We start from the raw sequence: 27,925 nt of genomic DNA, 5'->3' as shown, positions 1-27,925 counted from the left end.
GCTGCCCCATACTTTCTTTCACTGAAGACCCAGAGCTAGTTTGCTAAAAATCTAGACAGGCTTCTGTCAACCATGCCTCTCCTTTAAAGGCTTGGAGATGCGACCCTGACTGTGTCTGTGTGGGGCCGGGGCCCCCCTGGTGCTCATGCCCTGGAGACACACAGCAGCCTTCGATGCTTGCTCAGTGCTCATTTCAGAGCAGCCACTGCCAGGGAATCTTAAACAGGGCAAAGTAAAGCGACTGGGAGGGCATCTCTCCATGTATGACTGGGCCACTTGGTTGTACAGAAGAAATGACCACAGCCTTGAAATTAACTATACTTCAATAAAACTGAAAAGAAAACAAAGACATCACGGAATGGTATACACCAACTGGAGCAGGATCATTAGAACAGATGGACCATAAAAATATGTATCAGTGACACAAACCAAGGATGAGGAACCAAAAGAAAAAGAACAAATTAGTAAATTGGAAGATCAACTTGAAGAACTCTCTCAGAAGACAGCAGGAAAGGATTAATAATATAGACAAAAAAAAAAAAAAAGAAATGACAGCTAGAAGTAGAAGTACTGACATCTGATCATAGGAGTTGCATAGTCAAGAACAATATAAAAATTGAATCTTTGAAAAAATAATGGAGATAGAATTTTATAATAAATGAAAGATGAAAAGCCTTAGATTTGAAAGAGCTCACAAAGTAGTGCAAAACAGGAAAGACAAGGAAACTCACAATGAGGTATGTTATAATAAAATTTAAGGCCATCAAAGATAAAGGAATTATACTTGATTTTCAGAGGGAAAGAAAAAATTACCCTCAAAGGCAAGAATAAAATGGACTTGTCAACAGTAACAGTGAATGATATTTTTGAAGTTGTGAAGAAAAGAATTTTGAGCTCAAGATTTTCTTTTCTTGGAGTTCCTGTTGTGGCTCAGCGGTGATGAACCTGACTAGTATCCATGAGGCATCATGTTCGATCCCTGGCCTGGCTCAGTGGCTTAAGGATCCAGCATTTCCGTGAGCTGTGGTATAGGTCGCAGACGCGGCTCAGATCCTGTGCTGCTGTGGCTGTGGTATAGGCCAGCAGCTGCAGCTCTGATTCGACCCCTAGCCTGGGAACCTCCACATGCCATGGGTGCGACACTAAAATAGAAAACAAAACCAAAAAAACCGACTTTCTTTTCTTTCTTAAATTTTAAGGCACTGGTGGCATATGCAAGTTCCCAGGCTAGGGGTAGAATCAGAGCTGCAGCCACCATTCTAGGCCACAGCCACAGCAACACCAGATCCGAGCTGCTTCTGCAAACTACACTGCAGCTTGCAGCAATGCTGGATCCTTAACCCACTGAGTGTGGCCAGGGATTGAACCCACATCCTCATGGACACTATGTCAGGTTCTTAACCCATTGAGCCACCACGGGAACTCCAGCTGGAGATTTTATATCTAGCAAAACTCTCATTCAAATGTGAAGAAATAAATATAGTCTCAGATTTACAAAGCTTTAGAAGATTTACTGCCTGTTCGAATTAAAAATGTTTTTGGAGGAGGTACTCAAATCAGAAGGAAAACGATTCTAAGCGATGCTTCAGGAGATATTGAGAAGGAAAGGTGATCAAGACTATTATTGTCTTAAAAAAGAACACAGAAGGCTAGGACAAATAAAGGAAAGAGAGAACACACATCCATAAGAAACTAGACTTACAGTTCGACTCTAGACACCATCGGCATGAGGATGGGGGCTGAGGCAGGGAAATTAGAGAGGCAGGAGCGTGTGTTAAGGTACTTGTCATGTTAGGAGGAATTATAATTACTCATTTGTTTAAGCTCTCCATAGGGATACATAAATATGAGTATGGATGGGTGACTAGCTTGAAAACACAAATAGAATGTATAATTTTTGGACTAACAGAAGAATCTATTCAAGTGAAAGCTGCAATGTAGGAAAAAAAAAAAAGAAGCAGAAAGTATAGTAATGGAAAGTATAAAATAAGATGGTGGTAGAAAAAAGCCTTATAATAACAGCAATTACGATAGAGGGAAATGGATCAAGCTAATCAACACAGACATAGAGACTTCACATTGGGTAAAAATATAAGGTCTAATAATACATGCCCGAAGAAGACACACCTGAATTTAAACATACAGAATTATTGAAAATGAGACCATGAAAAATAGACATACCAAGAAATGAAAGGATTGAAACAGATGTTCCAGGCAAACCAACTAAAACTGACTGAGATAGCAATCTCAATATCAGACACAAGGGAAATTAATGCAAAAAATCATAAGAGGCAAAGAAGGATATTAAGAAATCATAGTGGAAAAATAAACAAGATGATATAGTCACAGTGAACATATAGACAACTAGTAGCAGTTTCCAAACACATCACATCAAGCAACAACTGACAGAACTGCAGAGAGAAATATGTAAATCAACAATTGTAGCAGTAGATTTAACGACAATCATTATTGAAACTGACAGATGAAGCAGAGAAAACTAAGCAGAACATTTGAAGAATTGAATAATATAAATAATAAGCTAGACCTTATACTGAGACACAGATCAAACCTCACACTGAACAAACTTCTTTTAAGCAAAAGGAGCATTTATGACCCTCAATTAGGCCATAAGAGAAGTCTCAGTAAATTCCAAAAGATCACTACAGACTCCATTCTTTGATCATAATACAGTGAAACCAGGGAGTTCCTGTGTTGGCACAGGGGAAACAAATCCAACTAGGAACTATGAGGTTGCGGGTTCGATCTCTGGCCTTGCTCAGTGGGTTAAGGATCCGGCATTGCTGTGGCTTTGGCATAGGCTAGGCTGGCAGCAACAGCTCCGATTGGACCCCTAGCCTGGGAACCTCCATATGCCATGGGTGTGGCCCTAAAAGGACAAAAGACAAATAATAATAATAAAACAATAAAACTAGAAATTAATAAAATCAGGAGTTATTTTGTCATATATACATATATATGTCATACATCCATAGTTAGCTTTGGAAACTAAACATATTAGTATATAATTCTTAGGCTTAAAAGAAAATCATAAAAGAATGTAAGGAATATTTAAAACTGAATAATAATGAAAATATTATATGTAAATTATGTTGGATACAGTTAAAACTGTCTATAAAAACAAATAGCTTCAAATACATTTATTAGGAAACAAAAAAAGTTAAAGACGACAGGTTTAGCACTCAACTCAAATGGTTAGGAAAAGAGCCACAGAACAGAATAGAATAAAGACAGAAGAAAAGAAAATAAGGGCGGAAATCAATAAAGTGGAGAATAACAGAGCATAGTAATGAAGCCAAAAGCTGATTCTTTACACAGGTTAATAAGATAAACAAATCTTTATCAAGATTTGCCGGAGTTCCCGTTGTGGTGCAGTGGTTAACGAATCCGACTAGGAACCATGAGGCTGCGGGTTCGGTCCCTGCCCTTGCTCAGTGGGTTAACGATCCGGCGTGGCCATGAGCTGTGGTGTAGGTTGCAGATGCGGCTCAGATCCTGCGTTGCTGTGGCTCTGGCATAGGCCGGTGGCTACAGCTCCAATTGGACCCCTAGCCTGGGAACCTCCATATGCCGCGGGAGTGGCCCAAGGAATGGCAAAAAGACAAAAAAAAAAAAAAAAAAAAAAAAATTTGCCAAGAAAAATAGAGGATACAAATAAATGAAATGTGGACTAAAAAGGGAAATAACTATAGGTACAAAAAGATTTTAAAAATCTATGATCAAATAGGGGCTAATAAACTTGAAAACCTAGATGAAATGCAAAAATACCTAGAAAAATATAAAAAATCCCAAACTAGTTCAAGACAGAGAAAGTGAAAAGGTAGTCAAAGAACTCTCTTCTCCAAGCTGTCCAGACTTAAATGTTTTTACACATTTGATTCTTCCAAAATGTCAAGGAAGAGTAAATCTCTATTTTATGTGTGTTGTTTCAGAAAATTTTTTGTATTATTGAATTATGAAAATATTATAATCATAGCTGCAAAAATCCTAAATAAAAATATTTTCCAATTGAATCTACCCATGTATTAAAAATAATACATTATGAAATATACTAAAAGAAAAAACTATGATTGTTTCAACTGGTGCAGGAAAAGTTTTTGATAAAGTTCAACGGCCTTTTATAATCAAACCTCTTCGTCAGCTAGTAAACAAATTTAAATAGTAAGGCCCTATTCCAACAACTATATTTGATGACAAAATTTTAGATGTATTTATTCTCTTTAGCAGGGAGAACACAGAAAGGAGGCCTACCATCACCATTCCTGTTTAACACAGAGCTAGAGATCGCAGCCAATGCTATATGGCAAGATAAAGAAGTAAGGAGGTGGGATTGGAAAGGAAAAAATAAAATACTTATTTAGTAGTTTGCTGATTGCATTTTTAATGTATTATTAATATTATATACATTAAAAATAATATTATAATATACATTAAAAATACAATCAGCAGACAAACTATTAAAAAGAATATGATAGTTCAGCACGTTAGCCAGAGGGACTTGAAAATATTTTTCTATGCCAGCAATAATCGGCCAAAAATGTAATAAAAGTAAGATACCATTGATGGTAATAACAAAACCATAAAGTATCTAGGAAATAATCAAGGATACATAAGTCTTCTATGTAGAAAATTTTAACATCTTAGTAAAGATGGAATAGATGATTTAATGTTATAAAAAATGACATCTTCCTAAGTTAATGGTGAAATCTTTTTTTTTCCTTTTTTTTTTCTTTTTAGAGCTACACCCATGGCCTATGGAGGTTCCCAGGCTAGGGGTCTAATTGGAGCTGTAGCTGCCAGCCTACACCACAGTCACAGCAACAGGGAATCTGAGTCACATCTGGGACTTACACCACATCTCTTGGCTATGTGGGACCCTTAACCCACTGAGCAAGGCCAGGGATCAAATCTGCATCCTCATGGGTACTAGTTGGGTTTGTTATCACTGAGCCATGACTGGAACTACTAATTTTTAAATTCAATGAAATTTAATTGACATTCCAGTTGGTTTTTGGAAGGACTTGATAAACTTATTTTAAAATTTATCTGTAAGAATAAAGACTCACAAATAGGTCAACTTTAAAAAAGAAGCATGAAGAACTTGCCTCATAACATTTTAAGACATAGGTTTTTAAAAAGCCGTATTAACTAACACAGGGCGGTCAAGTTCAAGAACAGACAGATAGACAGAAGGAATAGAATTGAAAACTCAGACATAGACCTTAACATGATAAATGGAGAAAAGATGATTGATTGTTTAGCAAGCTGATGTTAGGAAAAGTGGCTCCCTATATGGAGAAAAATAAAAGTGGACTCTTATCTAAAACCACATACAAGATAAAAGACACAACTTTCAAATCAGAAAATGTATTTGTAACCTTGAAGATGGTAAAGGCGTCTTCAACAAAATTTGAAAACATGCCAGAATTACAAATTTCTGGTCAATTCACCAGGGACCAAGTTAATAGTTAAATAGCAGGCTATTTCAATAGAACAGAGAACTCTTGCAAATCATTAGGAAAAATACAGCTATAACAATAGGAAAAAAGGGTCAGAGAATATCACAGGCAATTTACAAAGAAGGAACCTTTCAACGTGTCTTTAAAACAGCAATGAAGAAAGACATCACTGCGAATCTGGTAAAAACTGGAAAGCTGTATAACATCAAGAGTACATGAGGATGTGGGCAACAGGCACTGCTAGTGAGGTGTCAGTCACGGCAATACAGGGTCAAATGAAGTGTATGCCTGCCCTGTAAGCCAGTCATCCTAGGTCCTTGTGTACATCTCAGAGAAATACTCAGGTCCAAAGGGGACATGTGTAAGAATATCCATTGCTCATCCATGGTAGGGAGTTCCAGTGGGGCAGGAGGTGCACAGGGAACATGGGCAGGGTGACAAACTCACCCTGCTGGACCATCACTTTTCTATCTTTACCCCCACAGTCTGTGTCCCAGGAAACCCCTAAGTCCCAGGCAAGTCCCAGGCAAGTCCCTGGTCACCCTAATGTGTGTTGGATGTGTCACGTGCAACACTGTAGGGGCAACAGACTGATATAGAGAGAGAGGTGGAACTTAAAGATGACACTCAGTGAAACAAAATATATAACATGACAGCACTTAAGCGACCATGAATTCTATGCCCAAGAGACAACAATACCAATTTTGTAAGAAGACACAGGAAATCAAAAGGTACACATAGCACACGCATTGGAATGTTTGTCTAATAAAAGAGAATGCCTCTCCCTCCATGCAGGCCTACACCCAGAAAAACAAAAGGGGACCTTGAAGGGACCAAGGCGCTAAGGTGCCATAAATGGAGGCAAATGATTTTCTCAAACCCTGAGCTTGAGGTTCGAAGGAACAAAACCATTTTCCGGGGTGACGCAGTGGGAGAGGGAGCCCCCTGGGTCTTGGGGAGAAAGGGGTGAGGTCCGTGTGTTGTCGGAAGGCAGTTGAGTTAGTGGGGGCCTCCTACCTCGTCGAAGTTGGCCACGTGCTCACAGTTCTCCAGGACCCGGGAGTAGAAGGATTGCCCTGGGTGGAAAAAGAGGAAATCATTGAGTCAGGCCTGCCTGGACCACATGCTGGGGTCAGGCCTCTGGCCCTGGGAGTCCTCATTACAGCGTTTGGCTTCCCGCAGCACCTGTTGGCAACCACAGGACCTCACATCCATGCAGCAGGCTGCGGGATGAGCTGTGGGCCCGTGTTGTCTCGTCTGCCCCTCTCAGCAGCCCTGGGAGGAAGCAGGCCAGCCGCTCCACAGGACAAATGGGACAAGAAAGCACAGGAAGGCACAAGGCTGATCAGGGGTGGACGTGGGAGAGGAACCCCGGTCTCTTCCCACTGTGGTGCTTTCCCGGTGGCTTTCTTGGCCTCCTTTGCCGACTCCTCAGCTCTTCTGGGTGGCCCTGGGCTGGTGCGGAGGCCTGGCCCCGAGGGTGTGGATGCCCCCCTACCTGGCTGACAGGTCCCTTGTACGACTGTGTCTGCAGCCACAAGCAGGCACATCCTGGGCCCTCTTTCCCCGTAAGAAGGCCCTTCGCGGCCCTCCGGTCCCCTTGCCCCACCAGAGTGAGACAGGGACACACAGTTCCCCAGACCCCACCAGCACCCCATACCCACATACCACCTGCTGGGCAGAAGTAAAGCTGCCCACTTTTTCCTGCCCATTTGCTCAGAGCGGCCCAGGGCCCAGGTTGCCAGAGGAAGCACAAGCTGGAGAGAGCAGGGCAGGTGGCGGGGATGGGGCAGGGACAAAGGCCAGGTCAGTTCACTTGGAGAAACGTTCACTGGAGTCTCGAAGTACCAGGCTACCTCCCGGGGACTCAGGATAGAGGGGTGGGTAAAGTGCCTGGGATCCCGCCTTCAGGGAGCTGACAGTCTATCAACGGAGGGTGGGGAACCGGAAGATGTCACCAGGTCAGCCGCATACGATACCCCGATACCCCGCGAGAAAGAGGAGTGGCTCAGAGAAGGAGGGATAAATACCATCTGGGTACGTGTGTCTGGCCGGGAGGGGACGACGGTGGGAACACAAGGGAAAGGATTGTAATTTCTTTGAGGAGAAACCCAGAGATGGGAAAGATGCAAAAGAAATTATTTAAGATGAATATATTATTGGCTGTCAACGGTACACCAAAAACAGTAGCATGTATTATAAGATCCCATGTATTTAAAAATACCCAAACCGAGTTCTTTTACATGTGAATGGACAAAGATCTCAAACCATTAAAAGGGTTACGGGTGGTGGGCAGGAGAAGATATTGAGAACAGCTTACTTTGATTTTTTTCACTGTATCCACTTGAGTTTGATATTTTTTCAGTGATGTGCTTCACTTGCGTAATTGAATGCTTTTAAATCCCCATCAACTAAAGCACTGGACCATTTCACTGAAGGACTACCTCCAGGTTGAACTGTGTCCCATTCTAAGGGTTAGTTTTGAGTTGTCACTGGTGGGCAGGCTGGGGACCCAGGAGAGGCTTGGCAGCTGGGGGACACACTGTGCTCTTCTTCCCCTCTAGCGCCAGAGCCAGGGAGGGGTTGGCTTGAGCCCCCTCTGATCCTCCACGGTGATGGCACTCTGTTCCCCTTGGAACCACATCTCCCCTGTGGCCTCAGGTGCCTTACCTGTATACTTGGAGGCTTGGTGCAGAGATTTCCTGGGCTTGCCTAGTGTTTAGGAGCAAGTCCTAGGAGTTCCCATCATGGCTCAGTGGTTAACGAATCCGACTAGGAACCATGAGGTTGCGGGTTCGATCCCAGGCCTTGCTCAGTGGGTTAAGGATTCAGTGTTGCTGTGAGCTGTGGTGTAGGTTGCAGATGCAGCTTGGATCCTGTGTTGCTGTGGCTGTGATGTAGGCTGGCGGCTACGGCTCCGATTGGACCCCTAGCCTTGGAACCTCCATATGCCGAGGGAGTGGCCCTAAGAAAAGGCAAAAAGACAAAAAATAAATAAATAAATAAAACAAAATAGGAGCAAGTCCTAGTTTAGTATGGAGCTGAGATGGAAGAGGCCAGGGGATTGATGCCTGAGTAGGGTGAGGGGTGAGTCGTGTGTGTGTGTGTGTGTGTGTGTGTGTGTGTGTGTGTGTGTGTGTGGAGGATGGGGGCACGCGTGGAGGGGCCGCATCCAAGATAATGAGGAGGAAGCTATAAAGCAAAAGCTAGAGACACAGAAACTAGATGTGAAGTAGACAGATGGGAAAGAAAGACGCTTTAGCGCTAGCCGGGGATAAAACAAAACAAAAAGCTGAAAGGAAAAACCTCAAGAGCATCCAGGGCAAGAGAGGGAAACGCGAGAGATGGTGCCTGAACTTCCTTTAATTTTCCCCACAGGCATCACGCGATACAAATGGAGAATCAGGTGAGCGTATCTGTGCACTGGGGCTTCCCGGAGGACCCGCTGTTCTGAATAATCAAAGGCTTTTCATCCTGGAAGATGGTAATGAGCTTGGATAGGGCTGTGTGGAAAGGGTTTTCCGGAGGGAAGCTGAGCATCGCAGCCGGAGGGGAGGCAGAGAGAGACCGTCTGAGATGGTATCAGGGTTCAAAAGTGCCTGAAGCCACCGAGGCTCCAACCTTCCCCTGCTTGTGTATTTCCCACAGCTTTGTTGGAGAAGACAGAAAACACTGTGAAATCAGCCAACGCAGAACTGATCCATCAAGGCTCTGTTTCGAAAAGCAGTAAAAAACCCTCACTGCCTCAGGCCCCAGGGATTTAAATGTGGTGAATGTTATCAAACAGCCTGAGCTAAATTTTACCTCTAGATATGAAAAAAATAAATACAGAGACGGTGTACAGAGGCAGTGCAAAGGACAATTTTTTTTTTTTTTGGTCTTTTTTCCTTTTCTAGGGCCGCTTCCCACGGTATATGCAGGTTCCCAGGCTAGGGGTCTAACCGGAGCTGTAGCCACCGGCCTACATCACAGCCACAGCAACGCCAGATCCAAGCCTCGTCTGCGACCTGCAGCACAGCTCACAGCAACGCCAGATCCTTAACCCACTGAGCAAGGCCAGGGATCGAACCCACAACCTCATGGTTCCTAGTCAGATTCGTTAACCACTGTGCCATGACAGGAACTCCCGGAAAGGACAATTTGTTAAAGAAACCATGTCCTTTAAGCATTTGGGGAAGGCCACTTTTTAGGAGGATTTGTACCGTGTTGGGATCGTGCTAGTGGTCCTTTTCTAATCATTAGGGCAGAGCCAGGGGACTCAGTCACCCCTTCCAAGTTATCAGTGGGCATCGCTCCCCCATCTCTCATTTCAAATTCATGTCCCCTGAACACCTACTCCACTCAACACCAGTCTTGTTGGCATTCCAGCTCCATTTTCAACGACTTGCAGACAAAACCTTTTAAAATCCCAATTTCTAATCACCTTGGTTGCCGCAGAGCTTGAGGATAAGGCTTGAGAGAAAGGAAACAGCCTGTTCCCTGCAGTGGGGAGGCTTTTGTGGATAGAGTGAGCAGATTAGATGGGGAGAATTGAACGGCATCGTCCTTCCTTCCGAGGCTCATGGGATAGTTCAGTTTGAAATAGAATCCTCCTGGAGTCAATAAAATGGAGTTTGGAGAACAGACTCTGGGCTCACAGCTGTAATAAGTGCCATGACATCAGATACACTCAAATGGAGGGACCCAGGAGTCCAAAGCGGATTAGACATAAACTGTGTGTCATTTGCCTTTTTAAAATACCTATACCCACCGCGATGCTCCTTAAATGAGGTTCTTGTCTCATCTGCAGGATGGCATGCTGCTTTTATGTGATGTGACTCAAGGGTGCAAAACGTCCCATCTGCACGGAACAGCCCTCTCTTCCAGAGAGTTTCCCTTGCTGGAGCCTGACCTTGAGAACTGGCCGGTGGGTGGGGACCGGCCTGTGAGCAAGTGTGTATTCATTCATTCCCACACCCAAGGGGTCTTCACTCCTGCTTTGTCAGCTCGGCCTTTGGGCCAGGGAGGAGGGTGGGCTGGGGTCTGTACAAAGAAAATTCCATTGGGGAGTCTGCCGGAAGAACCTTATTACAATCCAGAAGAGCGATGGTCCAGCAGGGAAAAGACGGCTTGTAAGGCAAAATTTGGTTCTTGGCAGGTGGGAAAAAAAAGTGTAAATAAAGTAAGAACCCAGGGGAGTTCCCGTCGTGGTGCAGTGGTTAACGAATCCGATTAGGAACCATGAGGTTGCAGGTTCGATCCCTGGCCTTGCTCAGTGGATTAAGGATCCGGCATTGCAGTGAGCTCTGCTGCAGATTGCAGACGCGGCTTGGATCCCGTGTTGCTGTGGCTCTGGCATAGGCCAGCGGCTACAGCTCCGATTAGACCCCTAGCCTGAGAACCTCCGTGTGCTGCAGGAGCAGCCCTAGAAAAGGCAAAAAGACAAAAAAAAAAAAAAAAAAGGCGAGAACCCAGGAAAGGAGAAATGACCTCACCTTAGTGGATCGAGGAAGGCGTGGTAGAGGCGTGGGTGCTTACACTGGGAGGTGGGATGGAATCTAGAAATGCAGAGAGTGGGCGGGCGGGAGGAGGGAGAGAGAGGGGCCATTGGGTAGAGAACATGTGAGCAAATGTTTGAATGGGTGAAGCAGAGAATGGAGCTCAGGAGGTGTAGGATCCAGGTCAATGGAGTTCTTTTTCTTTTTTTCTTTCTCCTTTTTTTTTTTTTAGGGCCACACCTGCAGCATAGGGAAGTTCCTGGGGGTTGGGGGTCGAATGGGAGCTGCAGCTGCAGCCTGCACCACAGCCACAGCAATGCCTGATCCGAGCTGCATCTACCACCCTATGACCCGGGCTGTAGCTTGTGGCAACACCAGATCCTTAACCCGCTGAGCAAGGCCAGGGATTGAACTCGTGTTCTCACGGATGCCAGGCTGGCTTCGTAACCTGCTGAGCCACAGTGGGAACTTCAAGTGAGTTCTGATGAGGAAGAGAAGAATGAGAAGCATCTCCCCTCAGAAGCAGCCCCCTTCCCACAGGAAGACCTGGAGCTGGGGGTTCCTGAGAGGACACAGGGTGGGGTGGGGGCCATAGCGGGGAAGGAGGGTGTCCAGAGGAAAAGTTTCAGGGACTTTGCCCAGGACGGCGCCCTCTGGGCTCTATCAGCACCTGGCATTACTCTTTTCTCCGTGTGAGCTGAGAAGTAGGACAAAGCACTCTGCCTGGGACTCAGACCCACTCCTGTCATTTCCGTTTTATTAAAACTAGCCCCACCTCCCCGACTGCATCGTCTGGGATGAACTGAATGGAGGGTGGCCTGGCAAGCAGCCCCCTCGCTGCTGGGACGCCCCCAAACTCTGCTCTCCCCCTGCTCCTCCACGGCAGCTCAAGGGTGCTGGCCCTGCTGTTCCCATCCCCCCCAGTTCAGCTCGGCCTGCTCCTTTTCCAAGGCCGGCTACTCCTATGATCGCAGGCAGACAGGGCCCGGGCACCCCTGTCCGCAGAGAAAGAGCCAGGCCTAGTCAGGTTAGGGGCTGGCCCTGCGACTCCGGGCTGGGAGGCCTGGAGCTGCTCCATCAACCCCTCTGGATCTCGGAGTCATCATCCCAAACCGGGGGCCGTCGTCCTGGACGAGCCCACATCCTGGAACCACCGTGAAGGTCAGTGAGAGACGGTTCCTGTGTAAGTCCGAGGAGAGCGTCAAGTCCCGCAAGCACAAGGGACCAGGGGTGAAGGCTCAGGGGCTAGAGTGCCTGAGTTCGGAGCCCAGTCCCGCCACTCACTGGCTGTGTGCCCTCGAAGAAGTGAACCTGCCTTTGGGTAAGTTTCCTACGAAATGGAGAAAATGATAGAGCCAATACACCTGGTCCTCAGCTCTTTACCCAATTAAAACATGGCTATTAGTCTACTGAAGAGTCCTGGTTTGCCTTTTGGCATGGAAGTTGTGCCTTAAAAATGGCTTCCTCTAACAAGAATCAATTTCGTAGTTTATTTTTAGTAGCATGTAATTTTCTACCCATATAATCTTTCTCAAAGTTTAGGTATTTTAGGTATGATTAGCTCTTTTTTGAAACAGGTAGTTTTTATTCGCAGACCTTAAGTGCACCGCTCAATGTGTTTCGATAAATGCGTTACTTGTGTGATCATCAAACAATCCAGATACATCAATCCAGAACGTTCGTTTTCCTCAAGAGGTCCCCTCGCTCCCCACTTTCCAGCCAATCGCCACCCCCATAGGTAAACAGCTGCTCTGATTTTTAACCTTTGATTTTAAATTTTGTATAAGTGATATCATCAGAATGTATTTTTGTGTGTCTGGCTTCTTGCAATCAAGGTAGTGTGTGATTCATCCGTGTGGTTGCATAATAGCAATTCATTCGTTTCTGTTGTTGAGTGATTTCTGTTGTATGAATATACGACAACTTGATCCATTTTCTTGTTGAAAAAGCAACTTTGGGGACTGCTTCTGCTGTTGGGCTGTTGAGGGCAAAGGTGCTATGAATATTCTTATAAAAGTATTTTTGTGGATGTATCAATTCATGACTCTTGGGGAAATACCTAAGAGCAGAATTCCTGGGTCTTAGTGTCGGTCTATGTTTAACTTTATAAGAAATTGCTTAACGGTTTTCCAAAAATGATTATATCATTTTACTATCCTATCCACAGTGTAAAAAAAAAATGTATATAATTGTTCCACATCCTCACTCACATTCGGTTGTTGTCAGCATGCTACATTTCCGTACATGCGAAATCACATCCATTTTGGTTTTGTTTCACTCTCTGATGACTAATGATGCTGATCACATATCCGTGTGTTTACTGGCCATCTCTATATCTTATTTTCTGAATATCTAAGTTGCTTGCCGAGTGAAAAATTTTGATCATTTGTCTTTTGCTTATGGACTTGAAGGGGTTCTTCATATATTCTAGCTACTAAGCCTTAAGTATACTGTGATGATTTTGATCTGATGCTGTCTCATTATATTTTTAAGTGTGTTTTTTCGTGAGTGGGAGTTTGTAATATTTAAGAAATATAGTTTATCAATTTTGGGGTGAGACTTATTGATGTTTAGTGTTTTTATATTTTCTTTAAGAAATTTTGGAGTTCTCATCGTGGCTCAGCGGAAACAAATCTGACCAGTATCCATGAGGACACAGGTTGGATCCCTGGCCTCACTCAGTGGGTTAAGGATCTGTTGTTGCCGTGAGCTGTGGTGTCGTTCAAGATGATCCTGTGCTGCTGTGGCTGTGGTGGAGACTGGCAGCTACAGCTCCGATTCGACCCCTAGCCTGGGAACTTCCATGTGCTGCAGGTGTGGCCCTAAAAAGACAAGAAAAAGAAAAAGACATCTTTTCCTAACCCAAGAGTATAACAAAGATAGTCTATAGTTTCTCCTAGAAGCTTGTAGATTTTTTAAATATTTAGTTTATGATCCATCTTGAATTAATTTATGTGGGTGGTATGAGGTAGGAGTGTAATAGGCATTTTTTTTTTCCTGTATCAAGATCTAGTTTTCCCAGATATTTAGCATCATGATTGAAAACCAACTGTCTATAAATGGAGTCTATTTCTGAACACTCTACTCTGTTCCATTGATCTATACATATATATGTATATGGATAGATAGATATATATTTCTAAATTAAGCTTATATTCAAAAACCTAACTAAATTCACTCATTAGCCATGGTAGCTTTTTTGGAGTTCCCATGGCTCGAGTAACAGACCCGACTAATATCCATGAGGACGTGGGTTCGATCCCTGGCCTCGTTCAGTGGGAAGGAGCCCGCGTTGCTGTGGCTGTGGTGTAGGCCAGCAGCTGCAGCTCCAATTGGACCCCTAGCTTGGGAACCTCCGTATGCTAAGGGTGTGGCCCTAAAAAGCACCCCTCCAAAAAAAATTGTGGTAGCTTTTTTGTAGACTTCTCAGGATTTCCTAGATTACCAATTAGGTTCTTTGTGGGAAAAATACAATTTTACTTCTTTATTTCCAATCCATATGGGTACCTCCCACCCGCCACATCTTGTTGCCCTGGCTCAAATTTAAGTACAGAATTGACTAGAAGGGCTAGAAGTGGACAGCTTTGCCTTGCCCATGGTCTTAACGTTCAGTATTTCAGGATTAAGTATGATAGTAGCTGGATATTCTTTGTAGTTGCCCTTTACTGGATTAAGGAAATTCCCTTTATTTTTTCCCCCTGGTCTTCTGAGGTTCTTATGAATGGGTGCTGGATTTTGTCAAATGTTTTTCTGTGTCTATTGCTGGTTTTTCTCTTGCATTGTGTTAATATGATGAAATACATGGATTTTCCAATTTTAAACTAACCCTGCTTTCCTAGGATAAAATTCGCTTGTCATGATATGTCGTGCCTTTAATATAGTGCCACTTGATTGACTCATATTTTGTTAAGGACTTTTATGCCTTTGGTCATGAGGGATATAGTTTCTAATTTTCTTTTTGTATAAAGTCTTTATCAGATTTTGTTTTCATAAAATGAGTTACAAAGTGTTCTTCCTTTTCTATTTTCTGAAAGTTTGTGTAAGATTGGCTTTGTTCCTTCCTTAAATATTTTCTGGGGTTCAGCAGTGAAGCTATCTAGACCTGAAGTTTTCTTTACGGAAAAGCACCACACTATCGTCATTATATAAGATCACTGTTATTACAAACTTGATTTCTTTAATAGATCCTGGGCTCTTTAGAATTCCCATTTCTTTTTCTTTCTTTTTTTTTTTTTTCTGGCCACTCTGGGGCAGGTGGAAGGTCCTGGGTCAGGGATTGAACCCATGTCACAGCCACAACCCAGGTTGCTCTAGTGAAAACGCCGGATCCTTAACCTGCAGCACCACAAAGAGAAGTCCCTGGAATTTCCATTTCTTTTTGTGTCAGTTTTGGTAAATTGTTTTTCAAGGCATTTTATTTCTTTCATCTGAGTTGTAGACATTTATTGAGATAAAGTTATTTGTAATATTCCCTCATTTCCTTTTAATGTGATGATATCCCCTCTTTCATTCCTGTTATGGGTAGTTTGTGTTTTCTTGCTTTTTTCCTTTTTTTTCTTTCTTTGTTTTGTCTTTTTGCCTTCTCTAGGGCTGCTCCTGCGGCATATGGAGGTCCCCAGGCTAGGGGTCTAATGGGAGTTGTAGCCACCGGCCTACGCCAGAGCCACAGCCACGCAGATCCAAGCCAAGCCGCATCTGCAACCTACACCACAGCTCATGGCAATGCCAGATCCTTAACCCACTGAGCAAGGCCAGGGATCGAACCCGCAACCTCATGGTTCCTAGTCAGATTCGTTAACCACTGCCCCATGATGGGAACTCCTCTTGCTTTTTTTCTTGTTCAGTCTTGCTTCAGTTTACCTATTTCATTAATTTTTCTTAAAGAACAAACTTTTGACTTTGTGAATTTTCTCTGTTTTCTTTCCTTTTATTATTGTGAACATATTTTTTTAGATTGTCTTTATTGAAATGAAATTCACAAATCATAAAATTTACCCATTTAAAGTGTACCATTCGGCAATTTCTAGTATATTCACAAGGTTGTACAACCTTCATCACTAATTGCAGGATATTTTCGTCTGGAACTCCATGCTTAGCGGCCCTTCCCTGTCCTCTCCTTCCAGCCCACGGCAACAACTAATCTACTTTCTTTTTTTGTTTGTTTGTTTTTGTTTTTTAGGGCCGCACCCACAACGTATGGAGGTTCCCAGGCCAGGGGTCCAATCAGAGCTACAGCTGCCAGCCTACGCCAGAGCCGCATCAATGCGGGATCCAAGCCGCGTCTGTGACCTACACCACAGCTCACAGCAATGCCAGATCCTTAACCCACTGTGCAAGGCTAGGGATCGAACCCGCGACTTCTCGGTTCCTAGTTGGATTCGTTTCCACCGCGAAGCAACAGGAACTCCCTAATCTACTTTCTAACTCTAAGATTTTTCTATTCTGGCCATTTCATACAAATGGGATCATATTATATTAGTTTCTTTGTGTTTGGCTTACTTCACTTATCAGCATGTTTTCAAGACTTGGATTTAATTTGTTTGTCTTTCAGTAGCTTTTTAAGGCAGAAACCTAGGTAATTGTCGACATTTTTTCTTTTCTGCTATTAAGTATTTAAAACTAAATATATATATATCTATATATATATATATATATATAGAATTTTCATTAACACATCCAGTTAGAAATGGTTTATAATTTCTCTTTTGTTTTCTCTTTAACCATAGGTTATTTAGAAGGGTGTTTAATTTCCAAAGACTTGGAGCTTTTCAACAATTTCTTGCTGTTATTCGTTTCTAATTGAATCACAGTGGGGTCAGAGAGTATACTCTGTAAAATGTCTGTCTTTTGAAATGTATTGAGGAGTTCCCATTGCGGCACAGTGGTTAACGGATCCGACTAGGAACCATGAGGTTGCAGGTTCGATCCCTGCCCTTGCTCAGTGGGTTAACGATCAGGCGTTGCCGTGAGCTGGGGTGTAGGTTGCAGGCGCGGCTCGGATTCCACGTTGCTGTGGCTCTGGCGTGGGCTGGCAGCTACAGCTCCTATTAGACCCCTAGCCTGGGAACCTCCGTATGCCGCGGGTGTAGCCCTAGAAAAGGCAAAAAGACCAAAAAATAAAAACAAAAAATAAAATAATAAAATAAAATGAAATGTACCGAAATGTTTAATTACCCAGCATGTGGTCTGTCTTGATAAGTGTTTCATGTGCTTTTGAGAAGAATGTGTATTTTTTCAGTGTTGGGGTGAAATGTTCTAGAAATGCCCATTAGGTCAAGGTGGTTGGTGATGTTGTCCAAACTTCTATACCGCTAATGGGTTTCTTGTTAAGTGGTTTATGACTATCTCTCATAATAACACCTTTTCCCCTATAAAGAACACAGACTATTCAATTTTACAATGACAGTTGATGGCATAGTAGGATGAAGAAATTCAGTTGAAAAAGAGTTGTCCATGAAAGCAGCTATTCCTCAAGTTCCTTAAAAAGGAAAATTACCGGCAACTCAGAGAGCCAGATTTGGGCTCTGTCAAGTCCTGGGCCTCTCAAAGGGCGGGTTATTCCTTCCTTTCCCCCCATGCTCAGCTAGTTGGAGGCCCCATCTACCTCTCACCCTTTATTTTCCGCAAATTTTTTTGGCCACACCCTCAGAAGTTCCCAGGACCAAACGCAAGCCACAGCAGTGACAACCAAGTCCTTGTTTGTTAGGCTACCAGGGAACTCCCTATTTTCCACGAATCTTTTTTTTTTTTTTTGTCTTTTTTTGTGTTTTTAGGGCCGAACCTACGACATATGGAGGTTCCCAGGCTAGGGGTCCAATCGGAGCTGTAGCTGCCAGCCTACACCACAGCCACAGCAATGCGGGATCCGAGCCGCGTCTGCGACCTACACCACAGCTCACGGCAACACCGGATCCTTAATCCACTGAGCGAAGCCAGGGATTGAACCCGCAACCTCATGGTTCTTAGTCAGATTCATTTCTGCTGTGCCACAATGGGAACTCCTCCATGAATCTTATTCAAATATCATATCTTAGCTTCACTCACTTATTTCCCCTACCCCCACTCTGTTAACACCCAGGGACACGGTAGAAACTCAGGCTTAGGTCAAGGATTCAACTGAGAGTCAGGAACAGGGCAGGGATTCTACAACCCATCTCTCTGGCTCAGCCCAAACCTGTACTTCCTGCCAGCTAATCCTTCAAACTGATCCTGCCAGGGAACTAACCAAAGGCGCTGGTTCCCAACTTTCAGACTGAGGCACCGAGGAAGAAGGAGTGTATGGTGTTTCTGCTCAGACCTGGGACAGCAGCAGCCACATGTTCAGCAACTGCTGCGTCTTAGGTTCTCCCATTCCTACGACGGATGAGGAGCTTGCTGTCCCAGTGATCCACAAGCTGTGCAGATGACCTTCTCTGTGCCAGGCACTGGGATTACAATGTGACGGGAGCGTGACTCTTCTTACTTTTTTTTTTTTTCCTTGTCTTTCTGTCTTTTCTAGGGCTGCACCTGCAGCATATAGAGGTTCCCAGGCTGGGGGTCTAATTGGAGCTGCAGCCACCTGCCTACGCCAGAGCCACAGCAACACAGGATCTGAGCAGCCTCTGTGACCTACACCACAGCTCATGGCAACGCCGGATCCTTAACCCACTGAGCAAGGCCAGGGATCGAACCTGCAAACTCATGGTTCCTAGTCGGATTCGTTAACCACTGGACCACAACGGAAACTCCATCTTCTTACATATGTAGGTGAGGTAAAAATACTGTTAAAACTGCAGTGTTGACTTTATCTTAAATCTTAGCTTTTTAAAAAAAAAATTCCAGTGAGAGAAAACTGACCTCCAGCTAAGTCAATGAGCCCTTCTGCTTTGAAAGAAGAACGAAAGAAAGAAAGAGGCAAAGACTGTTGAGCCAGTGTCTAGGGGACGGATCAGTCCAGGTGGGAAGCAGACAAGGGGCCAAAGGTAAAAATGATTGCATGATATTCTTTGTCTCAGGAGACTTTTCTGGAACTGTCAGTGGAAGAAATGGAGCACTGCCTGGGGCTGCTTGGATTGGAAGCTGCAGCGGCTCCTGCTTCGAACTGCTCGGCTGCTCCTGCTGCACCTGCAGGCCGTGCTGCTTGCGGTCGTGTCTGTTTCAGGTCTGCTCTGTGCCAGGCACTGTGCTGACCCTAGGGACCCAGCTGAGGTGCCTGCCCTGGAAGGACCCACCTAGATGGTGATGCTCTGGGTGATTTTCATCCTATCATCTCCATGTCTGGTGGAATTTGGGGTGTCAGCAACTGGCACCAAAGGAGAACCCCTGCTCCCCAAATCCCTGGGTCCTTGGGGTTCCCAGGGTCACAGCCTACTCTATTCCTATCCTTCTAGAAGGCTGCAGCATGGGGGGCCCTGGTTAATGAGCATAATCCTTACATTTCACAGCACTTTACAGTCTGTAGAGCCTTTGATGTTCAGCAACATTTTCATTTGATCCCAAAGCAGCCCCGTAAGAACCAGGCACATCTCACCTCCTAGACCTTCGCTCACCACCTGGACCCTCAAACCACTGGATTCCCGCCTTTTCCTGGGTACCCAGCCAAATTTCTGGCTTCCTGGGAGACATTTCCACTAGGATGACCTGCAGGCAAGCCCATTCTCTTTGTGCCCCCCTGCAACCCCTAACCTGCTCTTCCTGGCACGCCCCCTGCCCCCGGCTCCACGGATGGCCTCACCGTCCATCTAAGTCAAGAATGAAATCCAGATGCACCCTCGTCCTGCTCTCTTGCTCACTCCCAGCCCCAGAACTGGCCCCTGTCCAAACTGATGGGTGATGCCTTCTCTCCAAACCCACAGCCACACCCCCCACCCCGCCCCCGCCACTGAGGCACAGCCCTCTGCCGATACCACTGCCCCAGCGCCCTTTTGCTCCTGAGCAGTGGTCAAGAGCTCCGGATTGTACTTCCCCAGACCAGACGAGGCGGGGCGCGTGCAGGGTGGTACAGCCACAGATCGCACTTCCCCAAACCAGATACCCCCCTCCCCTCCTCGTTCTCCCGCCAAGAGCTTGGTGACACCCACTCGCTTACCAAGCAAAGTCCCAACTGCAGAGTGGGACATGGAAGACCCCACGCCCACCCCAGGCCCCTCCAGCACTCCCTGTTCCCCAAGCCCCCAACCCCGCTCCACACCAGCACATCTGTACTGATATAGCCCCTCTGCCTGGAATGAGCCTTTCGAGGGTTTTGTCTCTGCCAAAATGCTGTCTTCTCTCAAGGGCCAGCTTATTTATTTGTTTATTTATTTATTGTCTTTTTAGGACCGCACCCACGGCATATGGAAGTTCCCAGGCTAGGGGCTGAATCAGAGACACAGCTGCCAGCCTGCACCACAGCCACAGCAACGCGGGGATCCGAGCCACATCTACCCCACCACAGCTCACAGCAACACTGGATCCTTAACCCACTGAGCAAGGCCAGGGATTGAACTCGAAACCTCATGGATACTAGTTCTGTATCATGAAACACACTTGTCTCCTCAGAGCAGGAGAAGCCTGGGCATGTTGGGTGCGCTCTGCTCTCTCCGAGGTTGGCGCTGGCTTGCTCTGGGCAGGAGGAGGAGGACATTCAATGCCCAGGGCTTCGGCAGAGAAGACCCCATCCCCCACGGGGGGCCCATGGGTGCTGGGAAACGTGGAGGATGCGGGGGTGGATGGCGAAAGCACAGAGCTCTGCCCACCACCAGCCATGCACCGCAGAGCCTTCCTAAGCGTGCCCTCTCTCTGGGGGCTTCCACGGGGCCAAGAGCCACCCCATGTCCTCCCACCAGGGAGGGGCTGGGCAGGCAGGAGCACACAGGCGGCCTGGGCATCCCAGGAGTCCTGCGGGGCAAGGGCTCTGGGGAGCTCTGCCTCCTTCACCAGGGATGGCAGAGAAGGTTCCAGAGAGAAGTCATATTTCTCACCAAGCAGAAGAATCTTCCCCATTCAAATCTAAAGTGGAGTCTGAGGTGGTCCCTGCAGCAGCCAAGAGTGGGGAATCTTGTCCTCAGGGCACACGTGGGGCCCCAACCCCTTCCTGGCATGCAGTCCCCCTCCCGGCCTTGGCTCCCTTCCTGGCTCATCACCCTCCACCTACCGCCTGCAGCCTCCACTGCAGCCAAACCTAGTCTTTAAGCGGCACTTCCCTCCTCTGGCCTTCGGTCCTGCTGGTCCTTCAGCCAGAATGGCCAAGACCCCCCTCAGCAACCCTTCCTGGCCCCTCCTTCTGCATCTCCCATGTGTGCAAGCGGTTATTCAAGCCCCAGCTTCCTCCCTACCTCCCTACCTTCCTCCTCTTCCTCTGCCCCTTCGCAAAGCCTCCCCCGATCGATCGCCGTAGCTGGAAGCAAGCTGGCATCCTCTGAGCCTGCCACAGTTTGTGCCCCGCCCCCCACCCCCTGACCCCCAGGCACACCTTGGCCTCCTGTGTCTGGCGTGTTTCTCCATGACGTCTGAGCACACTTCTTCCCCATCAGACTGTGACACGCTGGTTTGCCTTTTAAGCCCCACCCTGTACTGTGCTGCAGGCAGCAGTGCTCAGAAGGGGCATATTCTGCGAAGGGCTGGGGCCACGTGCAGCCCCCGTGGCTTCTGACCTGTGGGCCGGAGCCCGAGTCCCCAGCCTGTGCTGGAGGATGAAGGCAGCCTTCCTCTGGGGCCCCTGGAAAATCGCCTGGGGTGGGAGGCCCCTGGAGGGAGCAAGGGCCAGCGTTCTTGATTCTTCTACTTCCTGGTCCCCCTTGGACGGACAGCTGGGGGTGGGGACACTCATAGTTGAGGTCACTAAGCCAAAGAGAGGCGGTGCCATAGAAGAAGAAGAATTTAAACCCACTAAGGAGTAAATACCTCAAATGCCTGCCTTTCGTACTCACTTTGATGACCACGCCCTGCGCCCAGCACAGGGAGAGTGAAGAGGAGACCCCTGTCTTGAAGGTGCTTGGATGCTCGCTCCGCATCTAGAGTGGGCAGGTTCTGAACTACAAGTGCCTTAGCTGAGCCGTGGGAAGAGCAGGTACACAGCCCTGCAAGGGAATGGGAGGCGACGACACAGAGGAGGTGACGGCTGAGCTGGGCCTTGAAGAAGGCCCAGGATTAAGGGATGTTCTCAAGGTGGAGGCGGCAGAAGAAACACGATGTCTCAAGGCTTGGAGAGGGCTTGCGGGGGGGATGGCAGGAAGCTAGCTCCGTGTAGCGGGAACCCAGTGGGGTGGGGAGAGGATTATGAAGGGAAAGTCAGCCGCGCCCAGGGGCTGGGGAAGCCTTGATAAAGCAAATCTCGGGGCCAATGATCAGATCAGGTGAACTACGTGGCCATAAAATCCAGCCTCCAGAGATCACCCATCTCACCCATCAAGTCCCCAAGCCTGGTGTGTTGGCCAGAAAGCTCAGGGATGACAAGACAAGGAAGATGAGGAGTCTGGCCCCAGGCAGTGTGTCCCTTGCTTCCCTGACAGCCCAGGGACCCGTGCCCGGGGGCTTGGATGGGGCTGAGACCTGGGCAGAAAGTTGGACTAAAAGAACTTAGCAGCCCTTCCCACCCTGCCTTCTGTGGCTCTGTGATGATACTGGGAATTATTTCAGGAGTTGAGAAAAGACGATGTAAGCTAATACTGCCTCCCTCTGAGCAGCAGCTTGCAGTCCAGCCCGCTCCTGAATCCGGCCGCAGGCCTCTGAGTTACATGGGGACCACTGTCTCTGTCTGGCTTCTGGGAAGCTCAAGCCCTGTGGTTGGTATGGGACGGGGACTGGGGCCCCGGCCGTCTGGTACCTCCTGTCTGACTCAGTGGACCGCGACTCCTGCAGGGCAGGGGCTGTCTCCTTCATCCCCGGGGTCCCAGGCCTGTCCACAGACATCAGCACATTCAGGGAGCGAATAAGGACAGGATCAGGCTACGAGTGGCCGTTGGGGCTGTGGGAGCCCAGAGCTGCAGAGGGAGCAGGGGGCCGGGTGCTGCGTGAGCCTGAGGGTAGGATGGCCAGCTGACCTGGGGTGGGCCCAGGGGCAGCCCGTCTGGGGAACCGCTGAGCTGGGTGGGGCCCCTGGAGCAGAGGCCAGGCCAACTTGCCTGCTCCCGGCACAGGCTGGGAGTCCCCAGATGTGCTCTCCTCCCCCATTTATATCCCCCACGGTGCCCTCCGCACCCTCCTGGCTGACAGAAGAAGGAGGCTGGGCTGGAGAGCAGGCCGCTCAGGAGCCAGCCACGCTCTCACTTAGAAGTGGAACAGCTGTTGTTTGAATGCTCTTTCCTCAAACTCTTCCTCACCTGCAGTTTCACTGCAGCAAGCTGATGGGGGGGGGGCATTATCATCATGCCCATTTTCCATAAGAACACGCTGAAAACACTTCAAAGAGTGAAGAAAATGGCAGAACCCGGCTGGGACCCAGGGCTCCTGACCCCATATCCAGAGATTTCTCCACCACAGCCCGTTAGGGATCGTCCTTAAGTGTCCTGGGTGACACAGCACAGAAAGTCGGTCTGGTCCGCCTGGGCCATGTGTAACTCGTCTATGGCTCCCTCACCCAGCCTGGCATTGAGCTGCACTCAAGGGACCCCTCCGGGCACCTCCCTCTGACTGTTCAGCAGCTTCTCGTTTCTCTCTGCAGGGTATTTGCTTGGACACCAGGGGTTGTGTGTGCCAGAGATACTGTGGAACATTCTAGAATGAGTGAGTTCCCTCTGAATTGTAGTTGGTGTTGGTCTTTGGGGGGCATTGATAGCTGTCAACTGCTGGCTGCAGCAGGTGAGGGGCCGGGGCATCGCTGGTTGTTACAAAGGACTCTTTCTGGAAACTTGCTTGCCATCTGCCTGTTCCTGCTGCCCAACCTCCTTCCCCAGGAGCTCTGCCTACGGCCACCTGCTGCAGAGGCGGAGCTTGGAAGTGGATGTCTCCATCCGATCCCAGGGCCCCTGGATGAAAATAGGCTAATTCCTGTGAGGTCCACTGAGGCTGGAGGACCAGCCTCGCTGCTCAGAGAAAAAGATAAGCATCAGCTGGACAAGACGCTCGCCCCAGTTGACCAGGATGGAATAAAGAGGCTTTCAGGGTGGAGCAGCCAAAGTTGGGGGGGGGGGTTCTTGTGAGCCAGGGCCCCCATGCCTCAGTCCCTCCACCAGTGCCACGCAGGTCTCTTTCAGATCAGGCCTTGGTTTCTCTGCCTGCAAATGGGACTGCTCTGTGCAGCCCAGGACTGTCCTGTTGCAACAGCAACAACCCAGCAACCTGTAGCTAAGGCGCCAAATACTGTGCTGTCTGATCAACACAGAGACACATGTCACAGATGAAAGGACACACTTGCTTTCCTGAAAGCCAGCACAGCCTGCAGGCGGCACGCGCAGATCCAGGGTGCTGCAGAGAAAGCAGCCCGGGCTGGAGTGGGAAGCGACAGGCAGCCTCGCCCGCCCTTCCTCTCCCTCCTGCCGGCAGGACACGCGGTCCCCTCCGCCTCTGCCCATCCATATGCACAACACACAGTGTGGACAATGCAGGGCCTCATGCCCAGAGCTGTCCCGACTGAGACGGGTGCCCGGAGTGGCTGCTGGAGGGTTTCTGGGAGGCCGGCCCGCGCGAGGTCTCACCTCTCCTTCCTGACACAGGTGCAAACATGTGCCCAGCCTGGGTCCCGATGCCTGTTTTCCTCTTTCATCTGGTGGGTTTTCTCAGCTCCTCCCCGATTCTCCCACCACCCTGCCTCAGGCCCCTCTCTGGGGAGAAAGGGCCATGCCTGGTGAGGGGCACCCTGGCCCGGGGTCAGAGGCTGCCAGAGAAGCCCCTGACCCAGGGGGCTGGGCTGTGGCCAGGCAGAGGCAGAGGTGGGTGATCAAAAGCAGAGGTAAGCCTGGCCCTGCCTTTCCCTGCTCAGAACTTCAGGGGCTGCCCGCTGTCCTCGGGGTGAAGGCAGCCTTGCCGCCTCGGCTCTGCCTGTCTCTCCCGCCTCAGCTCGCCCCTACCCTGGGATCCAGGCTCATGGAGCCTCTGTCTGTTCCTATGCTCCAACTCCTTCCCCTGGCCTTGGGCATCCTGTCCCCTCTATGTGCTCTGTCCTTAGCTTCTCACCTAGCTCCTTCCTAGGGTTTTCGATGAGGTGTCACCTCCTCCAGGGAGCCTTCCCTGACCAGCCTGCCCTCAGCCTGGGTCAGGGCGCTGCTTCTGCAGCTTGCACATTACCCCTGTTCCCACCCTCATCACATCACACACCTGTCCTGCTGTCTGCCCACTGGTCCTCCTGCCCCACCAGGCGTGGGCTCATTGAGGGCAGGGCCTGGGTCATGCCCAGCCCCCAGCCTTGGCACACAGGTCACAGTATATGGTCACCGGATGTGTGTGTGTGGGGGGGAAGGAGAATAGGAAGAGACCGACAGAGGGTGAGGCTGGTGGGACACACGGGATCCCTGACCACAGACCAGCGAGAAGCCAACAGCATCCCCAGCAGGCTGGTTTCCCGGGGGCCGTCCCGGATCTTCAAGGTTGTAGAGCCCACCCCACTCTGTGCCCAAGCAAACCAACATGTGGGAGAGAAGGAGGGGAAGAGGGGGCCCAGGGAGACGCCGCCGCGGTGGGCCCCTCAGCCCTGTGTCCCCCTGAGCCCGGGGCGGGGGGTCCTCGCTTTGGCCTGCCTGGACCTCCTGCAGGCAGGGCGCTCCACACCCCACCAAGGCACCAGCCCGATGGCAAGCGTGGGGAGAGACACACATGCGGACAGGGAAACCTGGGGGACCCTGATTTTTTTCAAGAAATCGCAGTGGCCAGTCAGGCAGAGGCGGGTGGCTGCCTCGCTGCCCCAGCCCTGCAGGAACTTTTCCAACCCATCCTCGTCCTCCTTGCCAGCCCGTCAGCCCAGACCTGGGGTCCCCAGAAGACGGGGGCTTCCCTACCTCGGAAAGTCACTTTGGCGATCCGGTCACCCCTGCCCCGCAGCTCCGAGACCGTCTTGAGGTGGACGAGCAGGGCCATGCTGGCGTGGGAGCCCGGGCACTGCCAGGCAGGAGCCGCTGAGGAAGGAGCGAGCTCTGGGGATGGAGCGCGGCTCGGCGCACACGCCTCCCTGCTCTCTCCTGCCGCCACCTCCTCTCTCCTCTTCTCCCTTCCGAGGCGATGCTGCCCACAGAGACCAAGGCAACCAAGCCGAGCTGCTCCCTCCAGCGACCCACAGAGACTCACAGCCTTGCCAGCGCCCGCCCCTCCAAGTTGTCAGCCCAGCGTGTGTGTATCTGCGTGTATGTGTGTGTGTGCGGTGCGCCCCGTGTGCAGCCTAGCACTGCAGACAGTCAGAATTCATTATTCAGCAGCCGCTTGCTCCCAGATAAAGGCTTGCCCAGCTTCAGGTGTCTCCTCGCAGCTCTGGGGAGCGGAGCTGCCTGCCCACCCACTGGGGCCCTGCCTCACCCACCCTGCCAGGCAAGTTCTTCTGCCCACCACTAGGAGGGGGCAGAAGGGAGTGGGCATCAGGCAGGTGGTGGGTTGGGTGTGGGGGAGAAGGAATTTCAGAATCTGCATGCACTGGACACTGGGCTGTTGCACTGGTGTTTCAGGGTGATCCATGCTGCCTCCCCCATGGTCAGGTTGGCCAGCAGGGCTGCCGGTGCCCACCAGGCTCAGGGGGCCTGGATGAGCCAGGCCTGGCTGCTCTGGATGGGCCACACTGTGCTACGCAGAAATCCCAACCCAGGGCCCCCCAGCTGGGACATCAGCATGTACCAGCCAACATCAAGTCTGTGCCCCGTGGCCAGTCCCTCAGCAGCGGGAGCCCTGAGAGAAAGGGGAATGTACTTCCCACCTGCTCTCATGGAGAGTGTGTCCCCAAGAGGCTGGGTCCTGCCCCCCTGGGATCTGGGAGGATGGAGGTGCTTCTGGAAGGGAGCTCAGGAGCCAGCTTAGCGTGAGTGGAGGTGCCTGACTGCAAAGGCCTCAGGCATCTGTCCTGCTAAGGGCAGTGCTTCTGGTCCAGGGCACCAAGTCAGCCCCGTCCTAGGGCTGCGGATGAAGCAGGCTGGGGGTGGTGAGATGTGCGGGAGGACTGTCCCCTGTGAGGGGTGGGAGAAGGGATGTCTGTGGCCGACTTTTCAAGAACCAAAGGACGACTGCCCCTCTTTTCTTCCCCCAGCCCACCCAGGAGGGGTCTGTGGAGAAGGGAACCTTGGGGGCTGGGATCCCCGAGCCTGGAGCCTCTGCAGGGCCATTGCACCCTTGCTCTTGCTGTTTGCTCTGCATGGAATCCCCTACCTCATCCCTACCTTCTTGCCCAGACTCAGCGGGACTGGTGCCTAATCCGGAAGTGCCTCCAGACACCCTCGTGACTGGGGAGGGCCTGGTCCTCAGCTGTGTTGGCCCCGCCCCCTTTGTCCACAGTGTCATTGGGCAGCTCCACAGACCTCCCTCCCCACCCCCCCACTGGGAGACCCAGGAGCGCCACATCTTTGCATCAGCAGAGCCTTACGCGGTGTCACGGTGTCACGTGGATTGTAGGATATCCAGCGGATGTTGACAAGATAAAAGAGTCAGCCTGGTGGCCTATCTGAACAGAGTCTAAAAACGAAAAAAAAAAAAAGAAATATTAAATTTTTCCAGCTGGCCGACAAGAGGTCACACGCTTTGTATTCTATAGTCCAAATGACCTGTAGGATGTCACAAGAGCCTCCTTCTTTCCTTCTAGATGTTTCCTTGCTCCTCTGCCCTACTTTTCTTTTTCACTTTATGTCTTATTTCCTTCTGTCTCTTTCCTTCTTCAATTCCTTCTCCTTTCTCACTTTTACCTAGCCTATTGAATTAAAGACTATGTTAGAACATTGTATTCATGCAGTACAAGTTAATGTCTAATTTTTTTTTAAAAAAAAACAGACGTTTAATGTCTCATTTTATTTTGTCTTTTTGCCTTTTCTAGGGCCACTCCCGTGGCATATGGAGGTTCCAAGGCTAGGGGTCTAATCGGAGTTGTAGCCACTGGCCTACACCACA

The 27,925-nt window shown here is 48.9% G+C and overlaps 1 protein-coding gene across 8 annotated transcripts in view; it reads right to left on the bottom strand.

The window, feature by feature from the left end:
- OTOF (otoferlin) overlaps positions 1–27,925 on the bottom strand; it is a 107,363-nt gene that overhangs the window by 76,901 nt on the left and 2,537 nt on the right. For 2 of the 8 annotated variants that reach the window (XM_085016136.1, XM_085016139.1), the window contains exons 1-2: positions 25,846–26,197; positions 6,495–6,553 (exon numbers count right to left, since the gene is read on the bottom strand). In XM_085016136.1, the coding sequence (XP_084872262.1) occupies positions 6,495–6,553; positions 25,846–25,924 (138 nt within the window). In that variant the 5' untranslated portion in view covers positions 25,925–26,197. Of the gene's footprint in view, positions 1–6,494; positions 6,554–21,386; positions 21,712–25,845; positions 26,198–27,407; positions 27,497–27,925 lie in introns of those variants that run through there. The other 6 variants (XM_021087729.2, XM_085016137.1, XM_085016135.1 and 3 more) reach the window with 4 other exon arrangements.

Source organism: Sus scrofa, chromosome 3 (assembly GCF_054392235.1).
Source record: "Sus scrofa isolate SSC_HxYL_T2T_F1_AM1 chromosome 3, Sscrofa_HxYL_maternal_Yorkshire_Landrace_v2.0, whole genome shotgun sequence".
NCBI lineage: Eukaryota > Metazoa > Chordata > Mammalia > Artiodactyla > Suidae > Sus > Sus scrofa.
The sequence above is the reverse complement of the archived record's forward strand: the minus strand, read 5'-3'. Positions and strand labels throughout refer to the sequence as shown.